Source organism: Entelurus aequoreus, linkage group LG01 (assembly GCF_033978785.1).
Source record: "Entelurus aequoreus isolate RoL-2023_Sb linkage group LG01, RoL_Eaeq_v1.1, whole genome shotgun sequence".
Classification (NCBI taxonomy): domain Eukaryota; kingdom Metazoa; phylum Chordata; class Actinopteri; order Syngnathiformes; family Syngnathidae; genus Entelurus; species Entelurus aequoreus.
Genome location: NC_084731.1, coordinates 90,612,124 through 90,624,600, shown reverse-complemented (window position 1 = coordinate 90,624,600; position 12,477 = coordinate 90,612,124). Strand labels below are relative to the sequence as shown.

Here is a 12,477-nt window from a genome sequence, read left to right as displayed (position 1 = left end):
TATATCCGGAAGCCACATTGCTTCCGAGTTACACCAGGGAGCTTTGTTTAGTTACTTGGCGCCGTGGTCAACTTGATCGACATACAATCACGCAATCAAAATGTATTGACGTCATTGCCACAATTTGTCAGCCAATCAGAGTGACGAGTGGCATATTTGCTCCAATACATGTCCCGCCTCTTTTCTACGTGTCAACACTACCGTAAACAATCAGCTACTGTCGCACCGGCCACAAACCAAACATTGCGACAGGACCAAGAAGTTAAACATCGAACAGAATTATAAAGATTATATATATATACATCGGTTAAAACATCGGAAAACCATCCATCCATTTTCTACCGCTTGTTCCTTTCGGGGTCGCGGGGATCTGAAACCATGGTTTTAATTAAAATGTGCCCCGGTAGACCGATGGATTTCGACAGAACTGTTTTGGTGACTGGAGGATCAGGATTCATGTGAGTTCCCCTCGTATAAATCTCTAAAATAATGACAAAATGTCGTATCTTTTTTTTTTTTTTAACTTGACACTGTTATGTTCTCCTGTCCCAACAGTGGCTCCCACCTTGTGTGTGCACTGGTCCAAAGGCACCCTGACTGGAGAATTATTAACTTTGACATTGTACGTTTGCATAATAATATAAAGTAACTGTGAAATGTAACAACAGCTGTATCAAATTTACCTTAAATTGCTTCAAGAGTATTGAATAGTTGTTTTTTTTCCCAGTTGGACTACTGCTGCAGCCCCAGGAGTCTGGAGAGCATTGAAAACAGAGCCAACTACACTTTTATCAAGGTAATACCTCGGGCATCAGAGCAGTGCTGGCAAATGAGCTAAAAGCCTTAATTGCCAGTCATGTAACTTGGTGTTTAAAACATGCCAACTGTATGCATGTTTACATTAGCATGCTAACATTACAGTCCTAGAGCAGGGGTCGGCAACCCAAAATGTTGAAAGAGCCATATTGGACCAAAAATACAAAAAACTAATCTGTCTGGAGCCGCAAAAAATTTAAAGACTTGTATAAGTGTTATAATGATGGCAACACGCCCTGAGATCGGTAGGTCGTGAGTTCAAACCCCGGCCGAGTCATACCAAAGACTATAAAAATGGGACCCATTACCTAACTGCTTGGCACTCAGCATCAAGGGTTGGAATTGGGGGTTGAATCACCAAAAATGATTCCCGGGCGCGGCCATCGCTGCTGCTCACTGCTCCCCTCACCTCCCAGGAGGTGATCAAGGGTAATGGGTCAAATGCAGAGAATAATTTCACCACACCTAGTGTGTCTGTGACAATCATGGGTACTTTAACTTTAACATGATGTAAATATGCCTGATTAGCACTCCATAAATGATAAATGATAAATGGGTTATACTTGTATAGCGCTTTTCTACCTTCAAGGTACTCAAAGCGCTTTGACAGTATTTCCACATTCACCCATTCACACACACATTCACACACTGATGGCGGGAGCTGCCATACAAGGCGCTAACCAGCAGCCATCAGGAGCAAGGGTGAAGTGTCTTGCCCAAGGACACAACAGACGTGACTAGGATGGTAGAAGGTGGGGATTGAACCCCAGTAACCAGCAACCCTCCGATTGCTGGCACGGCCACTCTACCAACTTCGCCACGCCGTCCCTAACAACAAACAAGTCAATAATATCAACATAGCTCACCTTTGTGCATTCACGCACAGTATAAAGCCTTTGGTGGACAAAATGAAACAAAGAAGGAGTGGCATAAAACACATCTTTCTGTGGTAGCGTCGGATAAGGTTGTACATGTAAATAAACTGTTGAGTCACAGTCCACACAACGGTGAGTTCAAGGGCCACGGAAATTAGTAGGACAAAACAGCGCTCGCCAGATACTCTCATTAGTGAAGCAGAAACACAAACATATTAAACAGTTGGCTTTTTAATAATTAGGAAGGTTTGTGTCGTGAAAAAAATATATTTTTCCATTTCCATACATTTTGTGAAAAAGCTCCATGGAGCCACCAGGGCGCTGCTCAAGAGCCACATGCGGCTCTTGAGCAGCGCCTAGAGCCGCGGGTTGCTGACCCCCGCCCTACTGTCATATAACTTGGTATGTGACAGCTGTGCTAACTTTAGCATGCTGGCACGCTAACAATAAAGTGCTAACTTTTTTTTGCTAATTTTACGCTTTTTTTGTCTAATTACACAGATTATACCTTATAGTCATACAACTTTGTATTTAAAACATGCTAACTGTAATTAATGTGTTAGCTTTTTGAGCTAATTTTGCAACCGTTTACACTACAGTCTAGTGTTGTAACGAGGCCAATATTTTGGTACCGGTACTAAAATTATTTCAGTACTTTTCTAAATAAAGGGGACCACAAAAAAATTGCATTATTGGCTTTATTTTAACAAAAAAAATCTTGGGGTACATTAAACATATGTTTCTTATTGCAGTTAAGTCCTTAAATAAAATAGTGAACATACAAGACAACTTGTCTTTTAGTAGTAAGTAAACAAACAAAGACTCCTAATTTAGCTTCTGACATATGCAGTAACATATTGTGTCATTTATCATTCTATTATTTTGTCAACATTATTAAGGACAAGTGGTAGAAAATGAATTATTAATCTACTTGTTCATTTACTGTTAATATCTGCTTACTTTCTCTTTTAACATGTTCTATCTACGCTTCTGTTAAAATGTAATAATCACTTATTCTTCTGTTGTTTGATACTTTACGTTAGTTTTGGATGATACCACACATTTGGGTATCAATCCGATACCTAGTCGTTACAGGATCATACATTGGTCATATTCAAAGTCCTCATGTGTCCAGGGACATATTTCCTGAGTTTATAAACATAATATACATTTTAAAAAAACGAAAGAAGATGTGATGCCAAACAATATCGACGTAATCATAGTAGTATCGACTAGATACCTGCCTGTACGCGCCAATGGCGTTTGTTTACATTTTGACGCCGGTGAGCTACGGTATGTAGTGAAGCATGTTTAGCTATTCCTCGTCCTGCAGGGATGATACTTGTAAGAAACGTACTTTATTTGTCACCATGAAGGCGAGGATTAGTGATTTAGAAGTAGCTAAAACACTGCCGACTGGACGTTAGCCGCTAGCTAGCTAGCCATGTCTTAAAGCACCTCTTCCTGAGGGCGTTTCCGTGTTATAACTTCACCTTTATCGTTAGTTTTTAAGCCAAAATGCGTCCGTTCTCCCTTTTCTGTCTACACACTGTCTGCTTGTAAGTACTCTGTGATTGTGTGCCGCCGAACATGCTCGTCTGCTCGTAAACCTGGAGGCAATTTTTATATTGCGTAGTATTTGTTCTTGTTGCATCTTCATCACGAATTATGTTATTTTAACTAGCAAAATACAGATCGCTTATTCCCGAGTTCGCGTTATATAGAAATCCTTATCTTTTTAGACTTAGACTTCCTTTTATTGTCATTCAAATTTGAACTTTACAGTACAGATAAGAACGAAATTTCGTTGCATTAGCTTGTTGTAGTGCAGGATAAAAGAGCAATAAGGTGCAGATATAAATAAATAGATTACTGTACAGATAAATACATTGCACTTTTGCATATGCATCCACATTTATGGATATACCAGTATGTTATATTGTCTTTATATTCCAGCGAGTTTATCCGTTTTGGGGGGTAAATTGAGGGGATTATTATGATGCGTTCAAGAGTCTTACGGCCTGAGGGAAGAAGCTGTTACAGAACCTGGAGGTTGCGGAACCTCTTTCTAGAATCCAGCAATGAAAACATTCCTTGGTGGGGGTGGGAGGAGTCTCTGCAGATTTTCTGAGACCTGGTAAGGCAGCGGCTTTTTGCCATCTCCTGGATAACCCTTTTCTTCTGGTTAAGTGCTAAACCACTATCCACCAGTAGGTTTGGACATCACTGCGTCAATATTTTGTTATTTTTATTGTTTTTTTATTCCTTCTTTTTGGACACGTTCATAAAGATTTCCAGTGTAAGTGTTACGATCTGGTCTGTCTGCGAAGGTTGTGTCTCCCAGGATGCGATAGACCGCAGGGAGACTTGCAGGTAAGAATGCTTGTTTAATTCCAGTACAAGGCACAAAGACATAAGGAGCGTTTGCCTAGCGTGAAGCGAACTGGAACGCAAAGCGTCGCCAACGGTCTACAACAAGAAAGTCTAAGTGTAGCAATGAAGACGCAGAACTGTCAGGGAGAGTGAACAAAAATCCTGCAAGGACAGGCGGGGAGACATGGACAAATAAAGGGGAGTGATTAGTGACAGCAGCAGGGGAAGACAAATGAACAAACTGCAAATGGTGCGTGAGTTAAGGCAGTGTTTTTCAACCACTGTGCCGCGGCACACTAGTGTGCCGTGAGATACAGTCTGGTGTGCCGTGGGAGATTATGTAATTTCACCTATTAAAAATATTTTTTGCAAACCAGTAATTATAGTTTGCAAATGATGTGTTGTTGTTGAGTGTCGGTGCTGTCTAGAGCTCAGCAGAGTAACCGTGTAATACTCGTCCATATCAGTAGGTGGCAGCTGGTAGCTAATTGCTTTGTAGATGTCGGAAACAGCGGGAGGCAGTGTGAAGGTAAAAAGGTGTCTAATGCTTAAACCAAAAATAAACAAAAGGTGAGTTCCCCTAAGAAAAGGCATTGAAGCTTAGGGAAGGCTATGCAGAACGAAACTAAAACTGAACTTGCTACAAAGTAAACAAAAACAGAATTCTGGACGACAGCAAAGACTTACTGTGGAGCAAAGACGGCGTCCACAATGTACATCCGAACATGACATGACAATCAACAATGTCCCCACAAAGAAGGATAAAAAAACAACTGAAATATTCTTGATTGCTAAAACAAAGTAGATGCAGGAAATATCGCTCAAAGGAAGACATGAAACTGCTACAGGAAAAAAAAAAAAAAAAGAGAGAAAAAGACACCAAAATAGGAGCGCAAGACAAGAACTAAAACACTACACACAGGAAAACAGCAAAAAACTCAAAATTAGTCAGATGTGACAGGTCATGACAGTACACCTACTTTGAGACAAGAGCTATATTGATGCATGGTTGGTTATGGTTTAAAGCAGGGGTCGGCAACCTTTACCACTCAAAGAGCCATTTTGGCAAGTTTCACAAATTAAAGAAAGTAATGGGAGCCACAAAAAAAAATTTAAAATTTAAAATGAAAAACACCGCATACAAAGTTTAAATGCTTTGTGCTATGTTAACCAGGGGTCTCCGACACACGCACCGGCACGCACTTTATTGTGGAAATTTGATGTTAGTGCAGCCCGCGAGTTTTGAATGAATGGCGCTTGATAGCGTCATACTTGCCAACCCTCTCATTTTTCCCGGGGGACTCCCGAATATCAGAGCGTGATGACACTGCATTTGGCGCCCTCTACAGTCTGCACTAACAGTGTACCTGCTCGACCACACGTAGAATGCAGTTTCAACTTGCTCACGTAAGAGACAGCAAGGCGTACTAACTCAGCAGCCACACATCTTACACTGACGGTACCAATACCCAGAATCCCATGCAGCCCTAACTCTTCCGCTCAACCAACGCACGGAGGGGGGGGGGGTGATGTGGGGGGGATTTGGTGGTAGCGGGGGTGTATAATGTAGACCGGAAGAGTTAGGGCTGCATGGGATTCTGGGTAATGGTTGCATGGGATTCTGGGTAATGGTTGTGTTGTGTTTATGTTGTGTTACGGTGGGATGTTCTCCAGAAATGTGTTTTTCATTCTTTTTTGGTGTGGGTTCACGGTGTGGCGCATATATGTAACGTAACAATGTTAAAGTTGTTTGATACGGCTACTGTCAGTGTAAGCTGTGTGGCTGATGACTAAGTATGCTTTGCTGTCTCCTGTGTGTGCAAGTAATAACAACATGCAACAAGTGGCCGGGCTGGCACGCATGCTATAGAGGACAATTACTGCAGTGCAATTAGGGCACGCCCTTTATTTAGTAATTAGAGTGTAAATAGGATTATATTTTCCCTGGGAGTAATCTATGAGAGACACTGAGATCCATAAGTCTCCTGGGAAAATCGGGGGGGTCGGCATGTATGTAGCTGAGCCGCATCAGAGTGGTCAAGGAGCCGCGGGTTGCCGACCCCTGGTTTAAAGTCATATCAACGACTTTTTACTGTAAACTGGGTTTCGTTTTTTAATGATTTCTGCTGGTGTTGTGCCTCAGGATTTTTTTCAACGCAAAAAATGTGCCTTGGCTCAAAAAAGGTTGAAAAACACTGAGCTAAGGCAGTCCTTGCAACAAGAACATACACTAAGGAGAACTAGGAGTGCTGGCAACTTAAACAATTTGGCTGTGAATCATTGGGCATAACACGATGGTAACTAATAACTAAAACTGTGAGGGACCGATCACGGCAGTAAGTTTGTTAATACGCGATATTGGTGAAAAACAATGCGATTGACTGGTGGGGAAAAAAATGGGTGAACATTTTTTTATATAGAACGTCGCATTATATTAGACCGCGTTATATTGAACTTTGAGTGTACTTTTAGTGGCGCTTTGATCACAAAACGGTAACTAGCTTAGGCTGCTGTATTGACATATTGAACCGGTGAGCTGCAGCATTGCCTGTGAGCTTGTGAAAGTTGGTTCTGGATCAAACGTGTCCTAAATGAACTGATTAGCTGCAGGTGTGCCTCAAGGTCTGACCCTCGCAGAGGAAGAGTGGACCATTGGCACATTTTCACTTTGGCCCTTGGAGCCAAAAAAGTTTGGGCAGCCCTGTTCTAGATTATAAATCATGCCTCTCACCCAGATAGTAAAAAGTTGTGACCATAAAGCGAGAAGTTGGGCAACTTTGATCAGGAGATGGCGAGAACGCCGTTAGGCACCCAGCATTTTTTTTTAATACTTTGTGAGAATTATGTGTGTTTTTTATGTAAACGGGAGATAAATGAACATCCCATCGGTCGCCATCCCAATGAGCGCAGACATTGTACAGTAAGTGTTTTTTTATGTTGTCTCTCATTAATTGTAGTAGTTGTTGAAGGAAAAAGCAAAGGCTGTGATGCGTTTGTGAAATGAATGCGTCACCGTGCTATCATGTACAGTCGTGGTCAAAAGTTTACATACACTTGTAAAGAACATAATGTCATGGTGGTCTTGAGTTTCCAGTAATTTCTACAACTCTTATTTTTTTGTGATGGAGTGATTGGAGCACATACTTGTTGGTCACAAAAAACATTCATGAAGTTTGGTTCTTTTGTGAATTTATTATGGGTCTACTGAAAATGTGACCAAATCTGCTGGGTCAAAAGTATACATACAGCAATGTTAATATTTCGTTACATGTCCCTTGGCAAGTTTCACTGCAATAAGGCGCTTCTGGTTGACTTTTTGACCACTCCTCTTGACAAAATTGGTGCAGTTCAGCTAAATTTGTTGGTTCTCTTGTTTCTTCAGCATTGTCCACACGTTTAAGTCAGGACTTTGGGAAGGCCATTGTAAAACCTTCATTCTAGCCTGATTTAGCCATTCCTTTACCACTTTTGACGTGTGTTTGGGGTCATTGCCCTGTTGGAACACCCAACTGCGCCCAAAACCCAACCTCCGGGCTGATGATTTTAGGTTGTCCTGAAGAATTTGGAGGCAATGCTCCTTTTTCATTGTCCCATTTACTCTCTGTAAAACACCAGTTCCATTGGCAGCAAAACGGGCCCAGAGCATAATACTACCACCAACCATGCTTGACGGTAGGCATGGTGTTCCTGGGATTAAAGGGCTCACCTTTTTCTTCTCCAAACGTATTACTGGGTATTGTGGCCAAACAGCTCAATTTTTGTTTAATCTGACCACAGAACTTTCCTCCAGAGGGTCTTATCTTTGTCCATGTGATGTCAGATGAAACAAAAATGATTGGAAACTCAAGAAAGCCATGACGTTATGTTCTTTTACAAGTGCATGTAAACTTTTGACCACGACTGTATATAACATGTTTTTTAGAGCGCTTTACAGGCGGAATAGAGCGACTCCAATTAGATTAGCTCCGTTGTTAGCTGACTTTTGCCAGTGTTATTTGCGAGTGAGAATGCATTAAAAAAGACAAGATATATGTGCTCTTGTCTCACATAAGGACTGTGTATGATTGGCAAAATCATTTTAAAAAGTGCAGTTCCTCTTTAAGAGAAAAAGGTAACTAGTGATGTCACACGCCAGTTTCGACTCGCCTGTTTCGCTACGGTAACCAACACGCACGGAGCAGGCTCTTGACAGGGCAGCAGATAACTAAAGTGTAATGTATATAAAAATAAAAGTTCAACTAGAAGTGTTCTGCATGCGCAATATTTATGTGAGCGTGTTTGTTTCGTAACTGAGCCCAGTTGGTCCGAGGTCGAGCACACGTCGTCATTCAGTGAGGATATCGCGCATAAAGTTTGCTTTATTATTTTTTTAAACTGCCATCACTTCTCCTTTATTCGTAATTTCTGTCCTGTTCTTAATCGCTAGGTTGACGCCCAGACGAAACTTATTCCTACCTTTAGCCTTCAGAGCTGGTAAAAGCCTCGTTGTATTAATCATATCGTCAATACTTTGTAGTGCCGCCAATTAAAAGGTGCATTTTTTGTGACGACACCCTTTTAAAGGCGTGCATCAACCAACACCTCACATTCCTACACAGCGCCACCGAAAGTCAAGGCGTGTCCTCAAGGGCAACTGGATAAAGTGTTAGTATGTCTTTATGATAATGACGCTACAGGTAATGCAGTGACACATTAAAGGTTCAAATAGTATTTGCTTCAACTCTTAGTGTTTCTGGCAGTATTCACTTCTGACATTATGCTTCTATCTCATGACACGTTAACACAATATATAGAAAATAACCACGCTGTTTGAGTGGTGATCTTCATAAAAACACACATTCAAAATGTTGCCAGTTATATAAATAAAACACTTGTGTTTTTTATCATCGTGCTCAAAATTGGAGACCTGCTCTGTTATAAAGCTGAGCACTGAATTTGTTCTGGTTTAGGTTGAGCAGGACATACTTCTGTTAAAAAAGATTTTCTTATTCTGTCAAGTCTAAATATTTCTAGGCAAAACCCTTTAAATCCTGAACCACTAAATAATTAACAAAAAATTCCCTTAATTTGAAACATTTTGCTTTTTTCAGCACTTCTGAAAAAATATATTTTGTTTGTATATAAAAAAAAAAAAATCCATATAATTTTTGATTTGTATCATATTTGATACAGCCGGTCACAACGTATATTTATTTTTTATTTTAAAAAAAACTAACAGAACTATCTATCATGTTAGTTCAAAAACATAAAAAGGACAATTGTCATCATCTTCCTCCAGCTGCTCCAGATCACATTTTTAATCACTTTCACAGCATTGGAATTATTTGTCATCTAAAAAAATTTACAAAAAGTCAACATCATTATGTATTTTTTAATGTGATCTATTTTTCTCTCCTATAAAAATCAGAAAGCTCTAATTTACTATTGCAACACACACCAAGTGATCGCCACAAAATAATACATCAAATTAAATATGTATAATTTACCTCTAAATAAACCTTATTGTGTAATGCAAAAATTATATTTGTTTATTTGAAAAATGTAAATACTGTTGCTTGATGGTGTTTATCCTCCGTCCACTTTCTACAGCTTGTCCCTCTTGGGGTAGCTAGCGTAATGCATAAAATGCCATTTGACTAATTTAGAATTACATTGCCTATATACCTGCTCTTTCAAATTTAAAACACACACAGTTCTCCTTATAAATCAGTCGGGATGTAATGGTATCAACATTGTTTGGTACGATATTATAACGGTATTAAGCCCTCTGTATATTATTGTGGTATATGTTAAAAAAAAGTATGCTCAACTATTCGAATCATATTTATTACTATAGACTTATACATACATGTGTATACACTACCGTTCAAAAGTTTGGGGTCACCCAAACAATTTTGTGGAATAGCCTTCATTTCTAAGAACAAGAATAGACTGTCGAGTTTCAAATGAAAGTTGTCTTTTTCTGGCCATTTTGAGCGTTTAATTGACCCCACAAATGTGATGCTCCAGAAACTCAATCTGCTCAAAGGAAGGTCAGTTTTGTAGCTTCTGTAACGAGCTAAACTGTTTTCAGATGTGTGAACATGATTGCACAAGGGTTTTCTAATCATCAATTAGCCTTCTGAGCCAATGAGCAAACACATTGTACCATTAGAACACTGGAGTGATAGTTGCTGGAAATGGGCCTCTATACACCTATGTAGATATTGCACCAAAAACCAGACTTTTGCAGCTAGAATAGTCATTTACCACATTAGCAATGTATAGAGTGTATTTCTTTAAAGTTAAGACTAGTTTAAAGTTATCTTCATTGAAAAGTACAGTGCTTTTCCTTCAAAAATAAGGACATTTCAATGTGACCCCAAACTTTTGAACGGTAGTGTATGTATATATATATATATATATATATATATATATATATATACACTACACTACACTATATATATATATATATATATATATATATATATATATATATATATATATACACACATATATGTATGTAAAAACATTTTTTTACCCAAATATACTTTCAGTTAAGTGTCTTTAAAGTGACAATATAAACTTCCAGTGTAACAAAAAGTTAACTGAAAGTTTATCGTTTAATAATGTAAATATCTCACAAATGAATGCTTGGCCTCGCTGGCATCAAATATATTTTCCGGGTGATGATTTATCACACAGCTTTTCATGTTACTTGTGTTCCTCGCAGAGCAGTCACCAAAATTTTTTTTTTTAATCCGTATTTAATCCTGCATTTCGTACTTTAAACATGGAGAACAAAATCCATTTAAACCACGAGTTGATTCGATGTTGTGGGAAAAAAATGTGGGTTAATACATCTTATTTTCTGACCGTCTTATGTGTTGTCCTGGAAACACTCCAGACGCAGGCGGCAGCTTTGCCTTGCAGTACAAAGAGGTTGCGTTTTCGCCAGGGTGTGTTTGTCTGTGCGTAAACAACATAGCTCAACAAGTTATGGAGGGATTTTAATGAAAACTTCAGTAAATGTCAGAAAAAAACTATCCTTTCTCTCCTCTTTACGACCTCCCACACAGACCTAGCACACTCGTGCTTCGCATGGAATTTTGGAGGACTTAGTTTACTTTCAGACCGGCCATTTTAAAAGTGCCAAACAAAAACTACACTGACAGAGTTTTAATTTTATACCGTCACATCACGGCACTGTTGTGATGAGTCTGATACTGAAATACCGCGGTATTTATAATACCGTTACATCCCTATAAATCGGGCGTCTCTCAATTCTTCTTTTTGGCAATCTTGCAGGATCACTGGACAGCCATCTAATAAATAAATTACTGCCCTCATGTAGATTATATGCTTTAACGCATGCATCCGATCTGATACGTCTGGCTTTTTAGGAACGAAAAGTTACACGAATGATGTAGAGGGCTCAAAAACATATGTTAATCATTGAGCAATTTGTTTCCCAAGTATTCGTATTAATCTGAAACCTTTGCATTTAATTAAATTGTGCTTGCAGTCAAATAGTATAATAATGTGTGTGTAGATTGTCAGTCATCAGGTCATTTCAATCACAAAGGTTGGAAGCAATTCTAAACATCTTCAACAAACAAAGTCCAGTTGCCTGCATTCAGCCTTTGTGGATAGTATAAAAACTCCTTTCACACCAAATTTTAAAAAAAGGCCCAAGGAAATTAGGTCGACAGAGCCCTGCAAGGTGTCCCTTTTTTTTTTTTTCTTCAGTGAGTTGACAACCCTAACACAGCCACACAACCTGGCATCCACATTTTCTTTCCTTGTGTTTAAAACATACAGTAGTGCTATCTACTCATATCTACAATGTCCGCAGTCTGGAAGTATTTCCAGATTTGGCCTTCGGTATAGGTCCGGGGTCGGCAACCCGGGCTCTAGAGCCACATGTGGCCCTTTAGCACCACCCTATTGGTTCCCTGGAGCTTTTTCAAAAATGTATAAAAATGGAAAACATTTATTTCTGGTTTTAATACGGTTTCTGTAGGAGGACAAACGTGACACAAACCTTCCTAATTGTTAGACATCTCACTGTTTGTATTAAACATGCTTCACTGATGAGTATTTAAGAGCACCGTTTTGTCCTACTGTGTTGATAAATTATTCATGTGTATTCAGTGTTTCCCATAAACTGCCACGATACCTGTGGCGGTGGGGGCGTGGTCACCATGACAGAGTAATTTGCATCATTTACTACAATGATTTGATTTTCTCTAAAAAGGCTCAAAAAATGTATACTTACTAATTAATAATAACAGTTTTGTTTTAAACGTCCATCCATCCATCCATCCATTTTACAATATAATTACAACAATTTATGTACATATTTATATACAGATTTGGACAATAAGTTATTCACTGAAATATATTTATTAATTGTGGTTCTTACAAATAATAT

General features: G+C 39.1%; 2 protein-coding genes across 2 annotated transcripts in view; one reads left to right on the top strand and one right to left on the bottom strand.

Moving 5' to 3' along the window:
- Positions 1–12,477, bottom strand: part of gpr180 (G protein-coupled receptor 180) — a 42,676-nt gene that overhangs the window by 27,877 nt on the left and 2,322 nt on the right. The gene's annotated exons all lie outside the window — the stretch shown is intronic.
- Positions 216–12,477, top strand: part of LOC133659057 (dTDP-D-glucose 4,6-dehydratase-like) — a 22,738-nt gene continuing 10,476 nt past the window's right edge. Inside the window, exons 1-3 of the mRNA XM_062061733.1 lie at positions 216–458; positions 556–622; positions 728–796. Of these exons, the coding sequence (XP_061917717.1) occupies positions 379–458; positions 556–622; positions 728–796 (216 nt within the window). The 5' untranslated portion in view covers positions 216–378. The remainder of the gene's footprint in view (positions 459–555; positions 623–727; positions 797–12,477) is intronic.